This window comes from Ictalurus furcatus, chromosome 22 (assembly GCF_023375685.1).
Source record: "Ictalurus furcatus strain D&B chromosome 22, Billie_1.0, whole genome shotgun sequence".
NCBI classification, from domain to species: domain Eukaryota; kingdom Metazoa; phylum Chordata; class Actinopteri; order Siluriformes; family Ictaluridae; genus Ictalurus; species Ictalurus furcatus.
In genome coordinates this window covers 15,960,234-15,984,752 of record NC_071276.1, presented here as the reverse complement: position 1 = coordinate 15,984,752, position 24,519 = coordinate 15,960,234, and the positions used below count along the sequence as shown (strand labels likewise).

Here is a 24,519-nt window from a genome sequence, read left to right as displayed (position 1 = left end):
GAAATCTCATTGGTTGTTGCCTGACTAGTGGGCGTGGCTTTATAGGCCTGATCGTAAACTATGCACTTGCCAAGGTTGTAAAGCGGAGTAGACCAACAGCACAGATGGCACCCACACACACGCACACACACACACACATGCACACACATGCACACACACATGTACATACACACTGTAACTTTTTCCCCCTCAGTGGATATTGTTTGAATGGAAATTCTGATCAGTAAGCAGATTAATTGAAAGCAGTTTATTATTATTATTATTTTGTTATTTGGTGTACTGTAACGCCAGAATCAGGTGGGATTGCTGTCTCTTATAAAGATGTGTTTAAGAGGATTTCTGGCTCTTGCCATCCTCACCATGGGCATTGACGCATTACATGCAGATTGGACAGAAATGGGATCTGGGATTCAGGAGTCAGGTAAGAATGGCTTATTCTATTATTCTATTATTATATAAGTATTTAGAGTTTTTTGTTGTTGTTGTTATTGCTGGATATATTTTTCAATGCATACATTTGAATATTCCCTGAAGCACTTTAAAGTTCAAGGCGATTTTGTCATCGCATTGATCACCGTATAGGTCAATAATATATATATATATATTTTCGAATGGCTCTTGGATTTATTTGGAATATATATATATATATATATATATATATATATATATATATATATATATACAAAAAATTAAATTCATAAATTAAACCGTGTTTAAGTTTGCACTGAGCTGCAGTACCGAAGTACGCCGCAGGGGGCCGCCATACTCTCGTTTATAATCCACACATCACTAAATGGATCTTAAATATTCTGTATGTTAATGCACTATTCTCATGATTTACTAATAAGAGCAGTTAAATTATTTTTAATTTCTCTAAAACGCTACAATTTCACAATTTTTGTTGTTATTTTATTTTGATAAACTCTTTTGGACACTTCCATGTATTGTACACTTCCAGTTACATTTATATATCATTTGGCAGAGAGTTCCAGTAGCCAAAGAGATTTTAAATAGAGGAAAAGTCACCAAACTGTACCTTCCAGGACAGTAATGCTCGTAATACCTCGAGGTTATGCCTTTTTGTACGTTTATTTAGAGAACTTGGAAGATATACTGTGCAATTTCAAGAACCAACTTGAGGATCCAGCGTATATCCTAGATAAACAGGGCTGATTTTCTTCACAGGATTACAATCCAAACATATAACTGAGAAGTTAACATTTAAGGGCCCATTGGTGGATCTCTGTGAGTTTGGGGATTTGAAAAATCTTCTTATGATTAGTTCACTAGAAATTCACCGGAACTAGTAGGGAAAATGATTTAAGTTAGCAGTCATGTTAACTGATAGACTGTCAATAGCTTCAGCCAAGAGCAAACCACAGGTATGATGTTCACGATCATGCACTGATTTCCCACAATGTCAGAATGACATAATCTGGGTTGTCTTTAAATAATGTCCATGTGTAGAGAAAAAAAAATAATAATCAAGTTTAATTTCATAATAGAGATAATGTTACAAGAAGTTCCCAAGGGCTCCATTTCATCCAGCTGCCCTGCTGAACTGGGACAAGTACGACTCCAGATTGAGAACAGCAGGTGAAATGGAGAACATTGTGGATTAAATCCATGGATCTGCTGAAGTCATTGCCAGACTTTATTGCAGAGTGGGTGGAAAATAATGTATTATAATATCATTCCATAGGATGGAATGTTTACTGTATTTTCTGTGCAAGAAGATTTGTGAGTGCATTTGTTTGTTTTTTTGGGGGTTTTTTTTGTACTTCTTGTCAACTTGTCTTTAACAGTTTATTAGTTTCCCACTTTGCTAATTTGGCTAACACTTCCCAACATGCTTAGTGGATAAAAAAACTGTATCATTTGACTTGCAGCTAAGCTAAAAATATAACCAGCCAGCTGAGGTAAGAATATATAAAACATTGTGTCAAGTCATGGATTAGATCATCAGAAGATGATGGTGTAGATTTTGGCACATATTTTCTTCCATTCAGAGATGTTTTCATGAAGTGTCACATGAACCGTCCAGTCGAGGTCACTGTTTTCCTAGCTGTCCCTGAATTACTTCAGACTCATACCAGAGAGATTCTCAGGGATATTACTGTGAGTCAGTATTTCTAGAATTTACTATTGGAATTTTATATGAAATTAGAGTCTGCAAGGTTTGCATCAATGTGCTGTGCTCATTTTTTTTTCTTTTCTTTTTTTTACTATGTTATCACTTCTAAGGTAACTTACACAGGGTTGCATATAAACAGATACAAAAATTTGTGTAATTGTTACACATAGTGAAATTAACTATAGTAAGGTTTTCTATAAGGAGATGATTATTTAGCATTTTTTAAGGAGTCTCCAGTGTCAGCTCTTTGTAATAGTTAGACGTAAAGCTGTTCCTTTAAGTTTTCTGAAACAGGAAAGTCTTCAGGACAGATAGAGGGCTTTGTGGTTTCTGGTTTCTTGTAATGTGACAAGCTGCATTTTTTTTGTGTGTCTTATTAACTTCGAGAGAGAATAAAGAGAGGCTGGTGAGGGAACGACTGTGAGAGAACTGTGACTATAACTGGATAAAGTATGGTGTGTTTTGTTTGTTAAAAAACAAAAATTGTTGGTAAATTGCTGTGGGTTAAGAGGAATGAAACACTTCAGGACTTTCTGTTATTGGGAAATCATCTTCATGGTCACATCACACCACCATCATGGATTATTTTCCAATAACAGTATGATAATGCTAATGATAATGAGTCTTTATTGGTCACATATACATTAGAAATTCTTTTCTTCAGTATGCCCCATTGTGTTTATTCCTTACATAACATATGTAATACATGGCCAGTGGTTTGTGGACATCTGACCATCACACCCATATGTAGTGGTTGAACATCTCATTCCAGATTTAGTTCCCCTTTGCTATCATAATAAGGTTTTCCACTAGATTTAGGACCATGGATGTGGTGGATTTGCTCATTCAAAGACAAGAGCATTAGTGAGGTCAGGCACTGATGTTGGGCGAGGAGGACTGGCACATAGTTTGCGTTCCAGTTCATCCCAAAAGTGTTCAGTGAGGTTAAGGTCAGGGCTCTGTGCAGGACACTCGAGTTCTTCCAGTCCAACCTTGGCAAACCTTCATAAACCTTGCTTTCATGTGAAATGCATACAAAGACATCCTGTGCAATTGTGTGCTTCCAACTTTGTGGGAAATGTTTGGGGAAGAACCACATATGGGTGTGATGGACGGGTGTCCATAAACCTTTGGACATATAGTGTATGAGTAACACAAGTTTATATTATGTTCCTACAGCACCCACATACGAAAGCATAATATAATTTCAGTCATACAGTAGATCAGCAGGCCAGCCTTGAGATTTCATTTCCATTTTCCTACTGGAAAATGTCTCACAGACGTTTGTCCTGAAGCAGTCAGCATGCTTTCTGTTTTTATTTATTTATTTATTTTTAAAATCATTACATGAAGCTTGCTCTGGCATAATCTTTATAGTGAAAACCACCAGCTGAGTAGCATATATGATTTACTGTAATGGGCGACCCCCATATTGTGCTCTCTAGAGAGTAAGGTCACGGTCTATTTGTTCAGCTTCTAGTCTGCTAATCTTTTAATTTGGACTCTGAATGAAAGAACCGCCTTGTCTGTGACTAAGTGGCACCCCCATCATCCAGAGCCAGACACGAGGCAGTGATATGACAGCAGCATAATTACTGCTATCCCTGATTGATAACCATAATCCTGGTGTGCAGCCAGGGTAGAGCATTTGGGCCAGCCCCTGCTTATTGTGCGTCTGGAGATCATTACAGTATAACCGGACAAGCACAGGCTGTCTCGGATACCGACTCGGAGACTGGAGCTAATCTGTTAAGAGTTATCTTCAGGCCTTGTATTGTTTCTTATCACACTAGTAGCCAAGGCATGGGGAGTTCCAGCCATTTCAAATTGTCTGTAAAACACACGGCTGACCTAAATTGAATGAAAGGTTTGAGCCAATGCCAGCGAATAAGGCTGAATGGAGTATGTAAAAACAGTGATCAAGGATGTTCTGTATTCTACAAATCTAAAATGTTCCCCAACTGTGCTGTATAAATGATGCAAAAATCAATGCAAAAATGACTGGTGTACCTCAAGGCCCCAGTTTAGGACCTTTTTGGTGCTTTTTTATTTCAAATAAATATGTGGTGTTTTATATAATTTTAATTACATGGTGATTAACAAAACCTATGATTGGTCAAAAGGTCTTGTTTGAAAGCGGTGGGCATGCTGTTTATAGTCCAAATAACAGCTGCCTTGAACATTGAACATAGAACACATAAAAATACAAAAAATATTTATGGAGTGCTGGTTTATACTCCAAACAGAATTATTATTATATTTTTAAACTATGAAACTAGTGGATTTTCATTATATCATTATAAAATGAAATGTAAATAAATTGATCAATAAAAAAATATTAACTTGAACTGACAAGACGAAATTTAAAGTCTTTTATTAAGCAATATGTAAAACATGATATTTCATGGCATGGGCATGATCACAGACTTTTAAAGGTTAAGGTGCCTTTCTTTTACAGTGCTGTGACAAAGTATTTGCTGATTTCTTCAACACATAATACAGCTATTTATTTATTTATTTATTTATTTATTTTATTGAAGCAAAAAAAAAAAAAGGTATCTAACACCTATTACCCATGTGAAAAATTGCACCCTTTCACTTGAAATCTGGTTGTGCAACCTTTACAATAGCAGCAGTAACTGCAAGCAAAGGCTTCCAAAAGCTTGAGATCATTCACTTCTAGGACTAGGACTTACTCCTATGCTTTGATTTGCTTTCATTGTCTTGCTGCATAATCTAGTTTTAGCTTATGGACTGAAGGCCGGACATTCTCCTTTAGGATTTTCTAGTACAGAGCAGAATTCATGTTTCCTTCAATTATTGCAAGTTGCCCAGGCCCTGAAGCAGCAAAGCATCCCCACACCATCACACTTCCACCACCATGCTTGACCATAGGTATGATGTTCTTTTTGTGGAGTTCTGTGTTTGGTTTACTCCAGATGTAACGGGACCCCTGTCTTCCAAACAGTTCCACTTTCGACTCCTCAATCCAGAACATTCTCCCAAAAGCTTTGAGGATCATCAAGGTGTGTTTTTGCAAAATTCAGACGAGTCTTAATGTTCTTCTGGGTTAGCAGTGGTTTTCACCTCACTACTCTTCCATGGAGACCATTTTTGCCCAGTGTCTTTCTGATAGTGCAGTCATGAACTGTGACCTTTATTGATGCAAGAGAGGCCTGAAGTTCCTTTGATGTTGTCCTTGGCTCTTTTGTGACTTCCTGGATGAGTAGTTACTGTGCTCTTAGAGGAACTTTGGAAGGTCGACCACTTCTGGGAAGGTTCACTACTGTACCGAGGTTTTCCATTTGGAGATAATGGCTCTCACTGTGATTCTTTGGAGTCCCAGAACCTTTGAAATAGATTTGTAACCCTTCCCAGACTGATGTATTTCAATCACCTTCTTCCTCATCATTTCTGGAATTTCTTTCAACTTTGGCATACTGTGTTACTGAGTAAGACCTTGTAACCAACTTCCTGTTGTTGAAAAAGTTCTATTTAAGTGTTGATTTGATTGAACAGGGTTTGCAGTAATCAGGCCTGGTTGTGTCGAGTCCAGCTGAACCCCATTATCAATGCAGTTTCATAGATTTGGGGAATTAGTAACTACAGGGGCAAATACATTTTCACACAGACCCAATTGGTATTGGATAACTTTTTTGCTTCAATAAATAACATTATCATTTAAAAACTGGTATTTTGTGTTTACTCAGGTTGCCTTTTATCTTAGTTTTTTTTTAATTTCTGAAACGGTTTAGTACGCGAAAAGAAATCAGGATTCCAAAATCCCATTCCCAAATTTGCCTATAGCCTATCTCCATTACTGGTTTAGATACTATTGCAACATGCCTTACAAACTAAGCCTTTCATTAACATGAAGAGATAATCTGAGATGTCTCTTATGTTTGTCCAACTTGTAGTTATGTTAACTGAACCCCTCATTTCCATCTCTCATGTCGTTAAGTCGTGGCCCTGACGCCAGTCACTCGGCTCTCAAAATGCTGCTCTGACTGGTGACAGGAATCTCCTCTTAAAGCACTAGTGTCCTCCCAATCGAGCTTGTGTCCAGGCTCCAAGAACAACTCTTGGCAGTGCTTTAGTCTGCGGTTAAGAGACAAGAGCCCTCCTGTTAGTACTGAAAAGAGACCCTGAGGGGGCAAAGCCTCCTCAAACTTCTCTTGGCACTCTCATGCCATCAAGGATCTCTTCTACTGTCCCTACCTTTATGCTAGTTTACCATGAAGTTAAAGCGAAGGAAATAAGCAAGATAAGAATCTGAATAAGAATTCTGAATAACCTTTTATATGAAATGTTTAATCACTTGAATCAGGTTTGTTACAGGAAAAAAAAAGCAGCTCTGTCAAATATACACAGCCAGTGGTTTGATGGCCTGACCTGGCTGCTTCTCAAAAGACATTTAAAGTGCACAGCCATTAGTAAGTACTAAAGTTCATGCAAAGGAAACCCTTCTCCAAAGGAAATGACATTTTCAGACCTTAATCTCAGCTCTGAATTTCTGTCCAACGTTCTTGCTTGGTTAATGGAGAGTAATTGCTTGTGATATTGGAAGAAATGTACGAGGCATATAGGAACAGCTCCCCAGGCCAAACCTTGCTGTAAGTATGAATGAAATGGTCAGAATGAAAATCAGATCCCTGGGGATGTGTAATAGACATGCTGTAATGTTGGAACAGTCTGGCTCGGTTGTTAGGATCTATAAAATGCATGCATCCCCACAGAGAAACACTACAACGTGGGAGGTGTGTGTAGGCGTTCTTAATGGTGTGTAAACATTGTAGGTCAAGTTCTTTACAAGCTTGTAGCTTTGCTCTTAAAAGGATGCTGTTCTAGTCACAGTTGATCTGGATTCATGATAGGGGCTTTGGTATTTTTTTTATCACTATAACAGTTTAACTACAATTTGCCAAACATTCATGAAAATGGCTTCAGTTGGCAGATGATGCTCACTGTGTTGGTCCATATCCTCACCTCTGGTCACAAGCTGTGGGTAGTGACCGAAAGAGTAAACAAGTACTGTATAGAAGGTGCAAAGGAGATTCCTTTGCAAGGTTGCTGTGCAATATTACTCTCTGTGATTGGTTGAGGATCTTGGCAATATGAAAGAGCCTCAGAGTTAAGAGGAACCAATTGAGCTGGTTTGGGTACCTTGCTAGGATGCCTCCCGGTCGGCTCCCGCTAGAGCTGCATCAGGCACGTCCCAACTGACGGAGACCTTCAGGGCAGACCCAGGACCAGCTGGACACATTATATCTCAAAGTTGGCTTGGGAACGTCTGCGGATCCCTCAGGAGGAGCTGGAATCTGTGACTGTGGATAGAGACGTCTGGGCTGAACTTCATAGCCTGTTACTATGCCACAACCCAAAAGCTGGAAAAAATATGAATGAATGGATGAAAGAATGTTGTTAGGAAAGCTTAGAACATGGTCTTAGAACATGTTGGTTGGTTGGGCATATAGCACCTACAGTTTCAGATCGTTCCTGCTCTTCCATATGAAACTGTTTTACCTGACGATTCTTCTTATTTCTCAACAATATATATTGTTGGACTTAGTCCACAATAAGATACTCTTAGGATTATGATTTGGCAAGTGTCCAGGAGACCTTTCATCAAGCTTGTCAGCGTGTGGACGACCTGTGTGCTCTACACCCCTGGCCCTGGAATGCACATCTTGCTGCTAACGATGTAGCCTATGGTCAGAAATCTGGGTCACCAGCTCCTTGTCCAGACTGACCTGAGCTGTCACCACGTATACGCAGGGAAGCAAGTGATCGTGACCTCTATCCAACAAATGTTGGACTGTTGAAGAATCTAAAGGTCTGTCTCTGTTTTTATTAAGAAAGAGTGTGATTAAGCTGCATGCTACTACATTTGGCATGGTCCAGGTTGTCTCAAACCCTCCAGTTAAAAAATTGTATCATTAGTTGTGGACATGTGTGATTTTGAACTTTTTTAGGCATAGATGTTTCCACAGAGGAGCTAGAGGAGCCCATGTAAGCTTCTTGGCATGCAATTTTTTTTCCCATAGAACAAGTGTATTTGGATAAATAGATTATTGACGGTGATAATGAGTTGTACATTTCTGCCAGGCCAGATTTCCCACTTCTCTCCCTAAGGAGCATTGTTAGTTTTCCATGACCATGTGTTTTCTGACATGAATCACGGTTTCCCAAAGTAATCTGGGAAAGAAACACGAGTTGTTATCGTATCCATGCCTCTGTTGTCCCTGTCTTTTCAAAAATGTCTCTTCCAAATGTTGCTGTTTGGAAGCCTGTTGGTCCCTAAAGAAATCAGTTACCATTTAGTCTGAATGTTGTTTTTTTCTGCATTTCTTGCATTCTAGACAGGGGCATGTGCAGTTTTTTTTAGAGTTTATAGACATGGAGATGGATAGAATTTTGCTTTTATATATGCTTGGCCTCTGAAGATATACTCCAGCTTCACAAAAGGATTGTAAGAGCTAGGAGGAAAACTAATAGCAGACAAAATTACCATTGGATCCCTGGCAGTTTAATAAGTATTATATTTCTCAGAATGAAAAATTGTTGCCTGAATGCGTAATACATCGAAATTCTTCTGTCTCTCTGTGATTTATTATTAGTAATGGCCAAACATAATGGAGAGAATATAAAATCCATCTTTCAAAATGCTCACATTACCTCAGCATTTTTTGTTGTTGTTTTCTACCACAATTCCTAAACACTCAGTGCTAGGTGTATATCAGAGTAAATTGTGCCTTCTTGTACCTTCTGTGGAAATGTTCCTGTCTGTATTCCGGGTGATGAAAGCAAGGCAGGAAATCACCAGTCTGTCATGATCAAGCCTTTTCACCAGACACCGTCTGCCCCTTATTGCTGCAATGACAACATTATCTCAGTTAGAGAGCACATGCAGGTATGTTTAGTGGGTTTCTGGTTTCACACAAGCTTAAATGTAATGCTATTTTCTCATAGAAGTCTCCATTTGTTCGTTTTTGTTTGGGCCTATTAAGTGTCACGAAAGCAAAAGATGCAGCTTGATAAATGGCCCACCAAAGCATCCAATTACACTGTGAACTGACAGGTTCTCTGAAGGTCCTACTAATTGGGAAAACAGCAGTTAGCAAACGGCATATAATAAATGCATGCTGATGACTTCACTGCCCTTGAAAGTTGCCTATTCTCCTCCTGTAGTAAGCAGCTCTATAAGCCTCTGTTCTTGCCGTCTATGCAGAGCTGCTACAGCTGAGTGGAGCAGGTAATAGATATTATCTCTACACCCTCTGGCCCTGTGATCTCTCTCTCATCACTATCATGATATCACTACCGCGGTGTCTGAGCAGCCACTGGACCTCTTTGTAGCCCAGCTGGGACTTGGCCAAATCAGCCGTTAGGATGCATTAGCTGGCTAATGAAGAATAGAAAACAATCGATGTTAGCCAGTGCTGCAGTAGATTAGCATTTCAGACATGGCATTTCGAATGAAAACTTGCTGTATGCTACTTAAACATCACTGCAACAACGTGCTATAAATATAAATGTATTAGTGTAAACATATAAACTGATTACCTTTAACTTTTTTTGTGTGTCTTAAGTATCTCTGAACTCCAAAATAAATTTTAAAAGAAATATTTAACTTGGAATGCTGACTTCCCTTGTACTACCTGTAAAAAGTGTTATTTATGAGCATAATTTATCCAAAAAAAAAGGGGGGGGGGGTAATTATTCTGATATGCTAATTATGAAAGGATGACATGATGCCTAGAAAAGTTTATCCACAGAATCTGCAGCGTTAACTAGCTAGCTAACTTCGCTAACATTAGTAATTGACATAGCAAATAGATATCTAGTCAACGTCAGTATGACGTCCAGTTTATGTCTCGAAGACGATCATATGTAGCTTGTTTGCTAATTGGAAAGATGGCAACATAATGTCATTTTCATTCACACTTAATTTACTATATGTCATTATTATTCTGCTTTTATAGCTTTAGACAAGTTAAAATACTCATTCAGTTGTTGACTGTATTCAGGTTATTTGAATTGAAATTAAGCTAAATGGTTGCAACTAAAGAGGTGGAGAGGTTTAAATCACATATTAGACTTAATGATGGCTAAACGTAGCAGATAAAACTTGTGCCAACATCTTCCCAATTATCAGACAAGCTGCTTGCAATGTTTTTGAGACATAAACAGTTTTGTTTGTTATAGTCTAATGGTGCATGCTAATTTACTATCAGCTAGCTACCTGGCTATTGTTTTTAAAATAAAACATGTCTATCTGTGGCAAAAATGTGCGCTAACACACTACTGTAGCAGTGAACTAGCTAGCTAGTTTGTAAAGACTGCAGAGGAACATGGAGGCTTTTCTAAATGGTAAGCTATGTATTTAATAAATTCAGGCATTTTTAATAAGGGAGAAGGTGTATAGATATTCTTCAATCTTGGACATTTGAAAATGGACATATTATTTAAAGGCTGTATATTTATTCAAAGATAAATGAATCAGATGCTGCTGTGTTTAATCAGGCTCACTGTTCATATATTTATGAGAAAATACTGAAACTTGTAACATTTTTGTTGCCATTCCCCCCATATACACTTGTACTGTGAGATCACTGTAGCCTCCATTAGCAATAGTGCAATATATAAAATAATACACATGCGCTATACTGAGAATATTTGATTGTTGTCTATGTATGTTGCAGTGTAATCTCTAATACTGAAATACTCAGATATGCGTGCAACTTCCACATGCTGCTAAAGGTTACCTTTGCTTTACACCCCAAAGCTATTTTCTTTTTGTTGTCAACATCCTCTTAACTACAGTATATATATATACCACAGTAATACATGTTTTGCACTAAAGCTCTTTAATCAGCCAGGAGGTTATGAGGAATTAGTGACAAAGGCATGCTGAAAGCAATGAGGTGTGTGTCTATGGTCTGATGTTCTAAAGTGTTTTTTCAGAACAAAAGAAGTAGGATGGTGGTATAGGGGTCTTTTGCAAACACGTGGCATCAAGATGGTGCAGCTTCTCTCTTCCCTCACCTGTCTAAGTCTTTCGGTTTGCTTTGTTTGGATCGTGTTGGATTCTTTTCCATCATCACTGTATAAGATTTATGTGCACCTAAATGGCCTCCACACTCTATCAGTATACACTGTGTATGATACTGAACAGCTGTCCTCACTGACTGCTGCCAAGCTTCAGGCCTTGTGTTTACGCTAAAGACGTTTTCGCATGATAACTGTTTTAAAATAAGTACATGCAGTTCTATGAACAGGTGTATGTCAAGACCAAACATGCCATACAGTGATTATGCATCATTTATTTGATGATTCACACCTCAGTGTTCATGAGATCAGCTCCAGATCCACTACAACCCTGACCAGGATAAAGCACTTCCTGAAGATGAATGAATAATTCACCCTTGTGTCGCAATTGTGTTGCGACACAAGGGGTCACGACCCCATCTACATCACTGGCCACTTTATTAGGAGTATATCCAAACAGCCAATCATGTGGCAGCAGCAAGATGCAAGATATAGGTCATGCTCTTCGGTAACTGTTCACATTGCACATCAAAATGAGGAAAAAATGTGAGCTTGGTGACTTTGAACAGGGAATGATTGTTGGTGCTAGATGCACTGGTTTGAGTATTTCAGAAACTTCTGACCTCCTGGGATTTTCACACAGAACCGACTCTATGGTTTACACAAAATAAAAAATAAAAATAAAACATCAAGTAAGCACTCTTGATCAGAGGAGAATGGTTCGAGTTGACAGGAAGCCTGAAGTAACTCACCATTCTTTACAATGGTGGTGAGCAGAAAAGCATCTCAGAAGACACAACATTGAGATAGATGGTCTACAACAGCAGAAGACCACATCAGGTTCCACTCGTGTCAGCCAAGAACAAGAATCTGATGCTACAGCAGACACAGACTCACCCAAACATTGCCTGGTATTTTTCTAGTATTCTACTAATTGGACAATTGCATGAATAAGAAGGTGTACAGGTGTTCCTAATAAAGTGACCAGTGAGAGTATAAATGATATAGTACGAAATGTCATAATAGATTGCCTACATGTCTCTGTACTCTATATGCCTGGTATGTGTGCATGTATGTGTATAGATAAATGCGTTCGTGGTATGCAGAGTAAAAAGCGAAGTTGAGCTTTCAGCAGATTATCAGAGAATGCTAATGTGTGACTGGAGTCCTGCTCTCATGATACTGCTAGCTGCTACCTGCGCCAGCTGAGAGTGACGAGTGAGCCGTGACTGCAATACAGGCCTGGAGTGGCTAATCGGTGAAGCCTCTTTTCAACACCCAGCTGAAGCTAACGAGGAATCCCTCTTAACTGAAATGCCATCTAGGTCTGGTTATGAGGAATGATGTACAGCAGCTATGCTGATTTTTTTTTTCTTCAAAGAGACTGATTTAGGCAGAAGATATTAAATGTTATTTAAATACACAGTGAATTATTGCTGTTTTGAACTTCATTCATTCAGCAGCTTCTTGTATAAATCTGCATACATCTGTACTGACTACAAGGCTTTCCTTTTTCCCCTCTAGGTTTAATGACCCGGAAGCTACAAATGGAACTCAATGGAAATGTTATGTTGTAAAATTAGAACCTTGCTTCAAAATGACGTGGGTTTGTATTTGGTATGATTTCTGAGAGGGTCCTTTGTTAAAACTGCTGGAAAGTTACAAGGTTAATAAAGTATGCAGAGACGTCTCGCTGGTCCCGCTCAATACAGCTGGATGTGAATAAGGGATGGATGGAAATTTCATTAGGGACCACCTCACCAAAATCTCTTCTGTGTCATTTTGTGTATTAGGTTCGAGAAATATGAATGACCTCCAAGAGAAATTGAAAGCGCATTGGCTGATTCACTGCAAATTTGTATATCGGTTAGAGTTGAGTGCAAAAATTGTCCAATAGGATGAAGGCAAAGAAGTGTCATTTATTACAACATTTAGTGGGTTATAGTGAGAAACATAATGATATCAGTTCAAAAGTGTGCATGTTTCTGAATGTTTTATACGTAGGAAACAAAACATGATGGAGCATGCAGTCATAGGTGGAAAAAAAATCACTGTGGCCTAATGCAAAGTGGAGTACTGGTACCACTCCAAGGTTTATTATTTTCCTTTAACCGCACATTCTGAAGTGTTTTTTATTCATTTTACAGTATACCACAGGATTAATGCAATGATTACATTTTCAATCCCTCCAGGATTTCGAGATTTTGCAATTACAGGAATTAATGCAAAATCAAGCAAACTCTGCAAAACGCTTGTGATTTTTCAAAATGACCACAGATTTTCTGCAGATTTGGGCCAAAACGTCGTCACGACGCGCACTCAGCCAAATCCCTCTTCGATTCAGATCTGTCGAACATGAGTACAGCTAGAACGTCTCATTTAGCAGAAAACATCACTGTGAAACAATTACGTGCAATTGCAATTTCGCCAATTCAAGTACTTTTCTGCGAAAAAAACCTCCTCGAATTGCATCACAAAATTCTAAGTCAACTATATGTGGCTGCAACAATCACAACAAAACCCCAGCAAAATCCTATACGGACTGCATTTTTATTCATTACAGAAAATTTATATTTACATATATTGTTATAGAACATCCATGATACAAGTTCCTTCTATTGCCTAAATTATTAGAACTATAAACAGTCGTTCCCTCACCTGTATCTCTTTCTCTCTCTCTCTCTCTCTCTCTCTCTCTCTCTCTCTCTCTCTCTCTCTCTCGAAGTTAATTAAACAAAAAAATAATTGTTACTGAGAATCCGTAAAGCACAAAGTCCTCCATCCTAAAGACTTTCCAGTAGGGCTGTAGGACTCAATTCTGATCTTGGACACAGGTCTAGATATGATATGTTTTCTGTATTGACTTGGACTTGTCTCAGGCCAATTGCAGTTTGTACTTGGACGTGTCCTTTTCTTGGACATTAGTCTGATTAAACATGGCCTCGGTCTCGACTGAGAGTTTGTAAAAAAGAATGTTCATATTGTTTTTTCCTTTTCGCAGGCACAAAGCTTAACATGAAGTCATTTCTTCTTCTAGAAAACACTCTGATCATTGGCACGATGCACAAACTAGCTGAAATAAAGGCTTGGCCTTGAAAATTTTGGACTTATCTTGGACTTCACGATGGTGGTCTTGGCTACAGCCATACTCTCCAGGGGAAAACGTTGTTACCGTACAGCTTTACCTCCAAAAATGATAACTAAATATCTTCTTACAGAAAGCATTGCCATATCAGTGATATGTTTTTCTTTGTTAACTAACAACTATTCATTATTAGTCTTAGATTCTGTGGACTGTTCACAATCCAAGTCCCTGTAAAATTAATTGTTACTATAGAAGCTATAATGTATTACAACGAGTGCATTTATATAAACCTGTGATTTTACCATACACCTGAACTAATGTCAATTTATCGATAAAATGGTAAATAAAATGGATTTTCCCCCTCTTTTTTCTATTAAAAACCCCTGGGAAAGAGTAGGGATCTATCTTTTACACGTAGGCATCGTATGAGCATTGGGTGTATCCTTGATGGTGCACTGTTGAAAGAAATCAAGAAATCAGAGAGGTGGTCTGTGTTTCCATGAACCACGTGCATTTAGTTGTGGTTTTCCCTTTTATGGGTTCTTTGTGTGATAAATCATAGAAGAAATGCTTTCCAACCTAGCACTTTTATCAGGCTTCTCAAAGTAAGAATGTTGATGAAGGATCAGGGTTTGCCTTTCATCTTTTAAAAAAATACTATTACATGTATGCTGGGAGCAGATCCTACATCAGCACTCTTCCTGTGTTCCTCATGGACCCAGAAGTGCCCAGCTGTTTTCTGCTGTTCCCTACTGTTTCCCACTTTTCTTTGCTGTCATGTACTGTGTGATTAATAACTCTCACAGTACATGAATGACCTGAGGTGTTACTCTGTTCACTGGGTTGTTCTACAGTACATTATTCATATCATGTTGTGTTAAACTCTATGTTGAAGCATGGATTTTGGGGTTAGTACAGTGGCAGAACTTTGACACAGTGGGCTCCTGTGCAAGTATTAGTAGGTCCATGGAAAGTACCAGATTATTAGCCCTGGCTAAGCTAAATATGATAGTTTACCACGTACCAGCCAGAGTTCATTGTTAAACAGGGGTACAGAGTACCCGACAGACCTGACGGACCTGATGTAAAGAACTGGATCTAATTGTTTGAACTTTCCTCTGTATTTGCTTTGGACTCTGCTTTTACGTTTAAAATTGAAAGGCATTTTCATTACTTTGCCAGGTAGGCTGGCATGCGAGGCTGCTGAGTTGTTAGAAAGAAGTAACTTCAAATAAAGCAAAACAATGAAACTGGACCAGACATTAGTGACTTCTAAACCACCAGATGATATTAGATATCCTATTGGATATGATGCAAGTTTTCCACAATAATGGTATAATATAATATAATATTTCATCTGGAATAGTTGAATGGACCCCCAACCAGGGTGTCCACCGCCTCATGCTCCGAGTCCCCTGGGAAAGGCTCCAGGCTTCCCACGACCCTGTGTAGGATAAACAGTATAGAAAATGGATGTAATTTGTAAATTAGAAGTAAATTGTACCTATGAAGCAGATTGACGATCCATTATGCTCCTTATGCCAAAATCCAATATCTCTGAGGCATATTTTAATGGACTGTGATGGTTTCAACTCGTCTAGGACTCTTTTTTTTATTCGGTTGATTCATATTAAAAGAAGTGAAGCCAGATTTAGTTTTAGAATTCTTCGCGAGAATAAACTTTAAAAAAAAAAAAAACTGTTGTAAACTCTTCATATTTTGCTACATTTTAACCTGTTTCTTGACATGAAAATAGCCATGTTAGCTGGCATGGTGTTAAGTCACACACAAACAAACAAACTATGTAGGAAATTTATTTGACTTGTACTGTCTACTTCTAAAAGGCATATTGAACAAGCTAGCAGGGTTACATTGAGTAATTTACATGTAGGACAGTGTCGTTATCGACAATTCCAGCATATCGGAGTAAACACTTAGCCACACAGCGGCGTTAGCGCCCGGGACCACTTACTGATGTACGTGTACCAGCTGAACCTCAGTAGTTCAGCCTCTGTGTCAGAAATGTCTTCATTATTTAGTAATTCATATTAAAACAAATTTTTCAGTAACTGTACCGTAAATTAAATATGTACCTTAACCCCTACTTTCTGGTGGACTCTGGTGGAATATGTTTCCTTTATGCTAATGCACACTATTAGAGTAGAACCCTAAAGCGTTCTTTAGGTTGTCCCTCTGAGATTTCTATATAGAAGCCTATAACTGAGCTTCTCCATATGGAAAGGGTTTCCAAGCAGAGCTCAGCAGAACTCCTTTAGGAATCGAAAAACCCTTAACTATCCAAAATGAAGAACTCTACAGTTTTATATTGTTGCTCATGAACGCTTGTCGGTTGCCTTTTTCACAGAGGAAGTGGAACAGCGTTTGAATCCTTTCACCCGAAAGGTGGACTTACTGAAGCTCCTGTCCAGTCTCGTGCCACAGAGTAACAACGTGTCTCTGTTCGAGGATAATGAGGGATGCTCAGTGCTGAACATTGGACTCTACTCAACCCTGACTCTGCCAACGAGACACGCTTTTGGCCCGAGGTCTGTCCCTAAATCCTGAACACTGCTAGACTGCTGATTAATAGTTAATATTTTGATTATCGGTTTGATCACATTATATCGTTGACTATGATGTTAGTGAGCTTAGCTTATCTTAGACCCCTGTTTTTATTGTATTATATATATATATATATATATATATATATATATACAAAATATGCATTATATGAATAGTGCCCAACGGAATTATTGGCACCCCATGAAGATGGAGCAGGTAGCATGATTTGAATACTGAGCAGAATAATCACATGTATTATTTAACCCATCATCCTACACACTGTGTGTGTGTGTGTGTGTGCACAGCTTTGCAGACGAGTTCAGTGTACTCCTTCAGCTGCGCAGCTCTCAGAATGTGGACCGCAGTGTCCTCACCATTCTGGACTTTTACAATCAGGTGACACTTCAGATTCGCCTCAGTCCCTCAGGTTTCACCTTCATCACTGCCCATCAGCAAGGTTACGAGTAAGTCTGAGAGTCGAGCACTCTGTTTACACTCTGCATTATGAATTAATTATTGACAATCAAATTAAGGCCACCGTTTTCTAAGGGTTTGTGAGTCTAAAAACATTCATTTACCTTTACGTTTATGGCATTTGGCAGAAGGCCTTATCCAGAGCGACTTACAGAAGTGCTTTGAAGTCTCTATCAATGAGTCTAGAAACTCTGTTGGGGAGGTAATATAGTTTTGTTTTTTTTAATAAAAAGTGATAATAGGTACTTTAGGAAGAGATAGGTCTTTAGATGTCAGATTTCGTATGATAACAACCGCAAAAAACATGCAAGATGAATACTAACAGGGTCTACATACTGTAACACAAGCACATTTTCTACCATTTACAAAACAATCAGAATGTTACTTACTTACTGCTGATGATATTTAATGGATGTTTCAGTGAGGCGTAAATAAATGATCCCCAATGCACATTAAATCTAAGGGGCGTTTCACTTGAATCATTATCGTTGTATCATTATCATTGAATCATATCACGTATCAGTGATAGGCTGCATGAATGTACAGACTGGCCTAGAAAAAAATCATACCATCCTGTGTATTTTTACTTATGACTGTCGGTAATGCTGTGGCACGTTTTTCCACAAAAGTCAAAAATAACCATTAATCATTTTTTATCATTTAAATTTTTACTTAAAAGAGAGGAAGGGCTTATCACCGCTTGTTCATCCAGTGTGTGTTTTTGTTTCCGCAGGTTTTTAGTGTCAGGCCTGTCTGATTCGCAGTGGCACTGGGTCTCAGTGGGAGTCTCGTTGGAGTATCTGGCTGTCTATGTGAACTGTGTGCTGGTGGAGAAAGTCAGATGGACCTTCCCATACTTGGGCATCCCTACAGACGGTCTGCTGATGCTCGGAGGCATCCTGCAGGGCTTTGAGACGCCTTTTGAGGTATTTTGTTTTGTTTTCTTCAAGCATTGGGAAAAGCGAGACTTTGAAAGACTGTTTACAGCATAAGCGCAACTCATTTAAACAAAATGGAATAATGATGATTTTAAAAAGACCATTACGATATGCCAAATTCAAATTATATCCAAAAAACGCCCCATAAACTTAAAGAAAATTAGTTCACTGCTGTGTATTAAATTAGCAGCGGATCATCTTGATCTTTTAATAAAACCGGAAAGCTCTGAGCTGCTGCACCTTAAGCACTGTATCTAATTGCCATGTGGCTCAAATATGTTGAATGTTAGTGATCTCATCATCGCTTACCTAATGCTGTATTAATGGCGATGGGTCAAGCAGCTGGCTGAGCGTGTGTGATAAATCATGCACATCTTCCAGCTAATTTCAAGGCTGTTCCTCATATTATAGTGTGACATTGCATGAGAAACCTAGTGGTAATGTGTTTGCAGTCCAAACAGTCACAGAGACTGTTACTCAGATGAGAGCTGTGGCTGATGCTTATGCTTGTTTTTATTGGACATGGATGATTTTGTGTTCATAGGGGGATATCCGGCAGATGATGTTCATCATGGGCGACGGCAGAGCTGCTAAAAATCAGTGCAGTCTCCACCAGCCGGTGTGTGGAGCCTCAGTGGACTCCTGGTCCTCCAAAACATCTCACAACAAACAGGTACAAAAGAATAGAGCCACATTCGACTGTCATGTCTAATGACTCTGTTAACGTAATGAATCAGTCCTATGGAACACTTTAATTGGACGAAAACAAAAATCTTTTCACTACTACTCCTCCAGACTCTATCATTGTCCCCAAGCAGCCTGATAGAAGACCCAATAACCTCTGCAGAGTCCTTCAGTGGCAGAATAGATCCTTTTATTACGACCACAATTCATAATCCCAGGCCACAAACGGAGGAAGTAGACATGCTGGTAAGTCAGTTGCTGAATTCCAACACATCCAGATACATTAAGATGCTTGCTCGAGCATTTCATTGGCTTGTTCTACTGGTACAAATGGATGCAGCCCTTATGCAATATGTGCGAATGAGCTTCAGGGTAGATGAATTTGGAACATGAAGAGATGAGATGGAGATAGAGCGATGAACCTGACTTCTAATTTGTCCCCATTAATCTGTAACGTTTCTCTCCTGGTAGTAAGGGCTGGCTGTGATTAATGATGGTGATGGGAGCGCTATAGTAATAAACACTCCAGCTTGGAGGACAAGAAGGCGCTCACTTAGAGTCGTTGTGCAGGAAATACTCAAGCGTTAGTAAATGGCCTGGAAAGTCATTAAGCTTCCTCTGGAGTTTTGTAGTTTAGCCAAAAGATATGCAATTCAAAGCAATATATTTGTGTTAATAGTTATCAATTACGATAGGGACGGAAATGGGAAAAATTTCATGATTATATATATATAATCATGAAATTTTTCCCATATATATATATATATTCTCTATAACAGTGGTTATGATAATAATACTGACTGCACGTAATGCAAGACTAATGTAAGACAAGAGTAATAATAAGATATATACAGATTTTCAAAAAATGTGTTGTTATTTAACCAAGAAAAACCTAAATATCGTTTATATGTTGAAGCTTTCTGTAAGGAAACATTTATTTAACATCTATGGAAGGAGTCTCCAGTGTCAGTGCTTTGGAATGGTGAGTAAGTTCCTGCCTCAGATTTAAGTTTTCAGGACTTTTCACTGTCCAGTTTCTCAGTAACATGACAAGCTGCATTTTTAAAGATAGAGTGAGGGAATAACTATTTATAGATGCATGACACCACTCCATCGTTGGCTATATTCATATAACAGCACGTCCTGACATGTTTTATTCCTTACTTATGCAATTATGAACATTACTAAATGTAAGCTAATAAGCTAACTTTAAGTCGGTGCGATTTAAAATTTGCTAATCGATTTACATTCTCCTATGTAATTACCAAACTTGGTTCAGAACCAGGTTAAGTCTACTGTTAATTCTGGATGAATCCATTATAAACAATAACAATTGATAATAATCAGTTTATGATTGTCGCCTCGATTCTTTTACATTTTTGCTTTGTAAATCTATGAATCAATCCAAATCGTCTGATCATAACACTCCTATACATTTTGGTACTAGTTTTACTCTTGTTACTGAATAATTCATAGTAGTTACTGCTTAATATGCTGTAAATTAATCTGAATAATAATCCAGGGTGTTTAAGGGGTTAATGAGTCTCTTCCTAATTTAGGTGTCATGGCATCTCCAAATTAAAATATCTGCACTAAAGGTTTCACTTCAGAGAAAAGCCAAAAATACTGAAAAGGAGACAAGATTTATTCAGTTGCCTTTTAATGGCCTTCTTGAGCAGAGGATGCTTCAGGGTGTGATTCTTGTGGGCCTTTTGAGTCTTTTGTTTGAAACTTTTAAGTTTTTTTTTTTATTTAACACATTGCATGTTGCTCTAAGCTGAAAAAAGGTCGTGTTGAGTTGACAGCTGCTTTACTGGACATTATGTGTACTGTTTTCTCTCATCTGTCTCATCTGTTGTCAAGTGAAATCTGTGTGTGGGTTTGTGGGTGTGTGTTGAGGGTGTGTGTGACTCTGGGGGTGAAGTCTTGAGATGTTTTAGAGTTATGACTTTGTAGTTTTCCACAAAAAGGCCTCATTACGTGGAGTGCCGTTTCTCTCTGTAGGAGTGGAGTTATAAATGTTTGCTTTTCTAACCTCTTTATAGTCCACATGTATGTTTATTGAATGGTATAAAATGGTGTTGTAGCAAGTGGAGCAAATTCAATAGAATTATATGCTCAAGGACTGGTCGTAAAGTTGTTATACAGCTGTTCCCAGTTCAAACAACAACATCAGATTGGAAACAGTCCATCTGTACATTTGGGAATTCCAAACTAATTTCAGAGCACATTGTTGACATCATGACAAAAACATCTATACAGTTATATTTTCATTACAGTCAGGTGTTTGAAACCAGTCCAAATCTGCAAGTCATGGTCATACACCCCGGGGGGTTTTAATTATATTGTGCCTGCAGTCATACACTTCATCATGAAAATAAGTTAAGTTGTGCTAAATGGGTCACATACAGTAGTGATTAAGGATCTAGCAGCGAACGGCTGAGAAGCTCTGTGTGTTACAGTGGTTTTACACCATTCTTGTATTCTTGATTCTGATTGGTCAGAAGGTGTTGGTTAAATTTCCATGACAGGAACGCTTATGTTTATATTAACGTGCTCATATAATCTATTGTTTCTATATTATACAACAGTGAGTTCTGGTCCACTAATTTGATTGGACAAGCAGTGTTCCAATAGTGCTGGTATTTAGTATAACTGCACTGATATACATTTCACTGATTGTGTCATTCCGCTTGTCTTGTGTTCGCAACATAAATTTTCAATTCGAGCAATAATCTGTTACATTGAAACAGTTACAACAGTTAATACGGGCTGTCAGTCAGTATGTGTGTTGGCATGGCAACATGCAACGCTCTAGTTAGCTGTGGCTTCTTTAGGAACTGTTTCTTTAGGAATATATCAGCTTGTTGAGAAATTAGTTATGGCAAATTTGTTTAAAATGGTTTAAAAATATCTCTTGGTAGCTGATGGACAGCTATGCACTGTTATTGAGCTATTTAATAATTTTAGTATTTATGTCAAACCGTTTGTTTATTACTCTCAACTGAATGTTCACATGGTCCATGCTGCAGTTTGTCAATTTTTGTTGGATTTTAGTTCTGTTTTTGGTAATGATCTTATAATCAATGTCAGGTTCACACTTTAAATAAATTATTCAGGGAATTATTCGTGCACTTATATCACTCAGGCCCTAGCCGAAAGTCTGCATCAGCGAGAAACCAGTAAAATTTGCACACAGAGTGCCCTCTGCTAATATTGGCACCCTTGGCGAATGTGAGCAAAGAAGACTGTGAAAATTTTATTCAATTGTTTAACCTTTTGATCTTTTGTTAAAAGAAATTCACAAAAATACTCTGCTCTTATGGATATCAAACAATTGCAAACAAAACACAGGTTTATCAAAAATATATATCTTTGTTAAATATAGGTCTGCAACAATTATTGGCACCCCTATGAATTCAAATGAGAAAAATTATATTTGAAGTATATTCCCATTGATATTTTACTTTTTTTTTTTAGTACACCTGGGCTCACAGGGTTATAAATATAAGGTAACACATTGGCCAAATTGGAATTGGACATGTATCTATAGTGTCTCAATGCACTGTGAAGAGGATGGTTTGAGTGGCCAAAAAATCTCCACGGATCACAGCTGGAGAATTGCAGAAGCTAGTTGTGTCTTGGGGTCAGAAAGTCTCCAAAACTACAATCCGAAGTCACCTACATCACCACAAGTTGTTTGGAAGGGTTTCAAGAAAAAAGCCTCTACTCTCATCAAAAAAATGACTCAAGAGTCTTCAGTTTGCCAGACACGACTGGAACTTCAAATGGGATCAGGTTCTATGGTCAGATGAAACCAAAATAGAGCTTTTGGTAATAAACACCAGAGGTGGTTTTGGTGCACACAGAGAGGTAGCCATATGGAAAAGTAACTCATGCCCACGGTTAAATATCGTGGTGGCGCTTTAATGTTTTGGGACTGTTTTTCTGCCAGAGGACCTGGACATTTTGTTAGGATACATGGCGTCATGGACTCTATCAAATATAAACAGATATTAAATTAAAACCTGACTGTCTCTGCCAGAAAACCAGCAGGACAATGATCCAAAACATACATCGAAATCAACATGAAAATGGTTTACTGACCACAAAATCAAGGTCCTGCCATGTTCATCCCAGTTGTCTGACTTGAAACCCATAGGAAACCTGTGGGGTGAACTGAAGAGGAGAGTCCACCAGCGTAGACCTTGAAATTTGAAGGATCTGGAGAGGTTCTGTATGGAGGAACGGTCTCAGATCCCTTGCCATGTATTCTCCAACCTCATCAGCATTATAGCAGAAGACTCAGAGCTGTTATCTTGGCAAAAGGAGATAGCACAAAGTATTGACTAAAAGGGTGCCAATAATTGTTGCAAACCTATATTTAAAAATATATATTTTTGATAAACCTGTGTTGTGTTTGCAATTGTTTGATATCCATGACAGCAGAATATTTTTGTGAATTTTTGAGCAAAAGATCAAAACATGCAAAACTCCATTGTATCTCAAGCTCAGTATTGAACCCTGGAGCTGTGAGTGGTCACAATACTATACTTGCTGGTACCTTCAGATTTTGTAAAATCCCAATTTAATCCATAACCAATCATATAAGTGCATCTCAATCATATACATCTAAAAAAAAATTATATCATGGAAAAGTTAATTTTTTCCTGTAATTTAATAAAAAAAAAAAATTGGAACTTTCATATATTCTAGATTCATTACACATAAAGTGAAATATTTCAAGCCTTTTTTTTGCTTTAATCTCGATGATTACAGCTTACAGCTCACGGAAATCAAAAATCCAGTATCTACAAATATTAGAATAAAGAATTTATAATACAGAAATGTCGACCTGAGAAGTGCTCTAATCAGATAATTAACTCAAAACACCTGCAAAGGTTTCCCGAGCCTTTAATCTCTCAGTCTGGTTCAGTACACACAACCACAATCATGGGGAAGATGAAGGTAAATGTTGCATTTCATTGGGAAATCAAGGTAATCATTAAGATTAAAACAAAAAAAAGGACTTGAAATATTTTACTTTATGTAATGAATCTAGAATATATGGAAGATCCACTTTTCCATGATATTCAATTTTTTTTAGATGCATCTGTAAACCTTTTATAATAAAGACCCCTGGTTCAAGGAGAGCAGTTCCACATGTGGGCATCATGTTATGTATAATATCATGGAAATGATTGTAAGCGTAACAATGCTGTAAGGGCAGTCTGAGGGTTATATGCCATGCCTCAGGTACAACTCTTTCTTATTCTCATAGTTGTTGTTTTTTTGTTGTTGTTTTTTTGCATTTCCACCTTTAACAAAGATGAAGTACGACTCCTAGTTTTCTCAGGCAGATTAAGTATAGCAGAGTGAAGGGAACTCTGGGAGTTTTGCCCTGCTCCAGTTTCATATCAGACGTTTCCAAGTCAGTGTGCCTTGGCAGTGCTTGTCTATCATCAGTGTATTCTGCTTTAACAGACTGGAGTCCTGTAATTATGATCACTCCGCTGTAATTTAATGCTCAAAAATAAACCAGGTATCATACATGTGGAATCGAAACAAGAAAAAGTGTCAGGTTTTTTTTAGAA

At 38.1% G+C, this 24,519-nt stretch overlaps 1 protein-coding gene across 1 annotated transcript; it reads left to right on the top strand.

Moving 5' to 3' along the window:
• The first annotated feature begins 366 nt into the window (after window positions 1-366).
• On the top strand, window positions 367-18,960 carry LOC128599145 (collagen alpha-1(V) chain-like). Its single transcript, XM_053610570.1, has 5 exons — window positions 367-421; window positions 16,633-16,813; window positions 17,135-17,293; window positions 18,037-18,229; window positions 18,786-18,960. Exons 1-5 carry the CDS (start codon window positions 397-399, stop codon window positions 18,951-18,953), a joined length of 726 nt encoding a protein of 241 aa, XP_053466545.1. The 5' UTR covers window positions 367-396; the 3' UTR covers window positions 18,954-18,960.
• Window positions 18,961-24,519: the final 5,559 nt, after the last annotated feature.

Coding starts and splice junctions, on each gene's coding strand:
- LOC128599145 (XM_053610570.1), top strand. CDS start 397: ATGGGATCTGGGATTCAGGAGTCAG. Junction 422..16,632: donor ATCTGGGATTCAGGAGTCAG/GTAAGAATGGCT, acceptor CCTTTTTCACAG/AGGAAGTGGAACAGCGTTTG. Junction 18,230..18,785: donor GCTTTGAGACGCCTTTTGAG/GTATTTTGTTTT, acceptor TTGTGTTCATAG/GGGGATATCCGGCAGATGAT.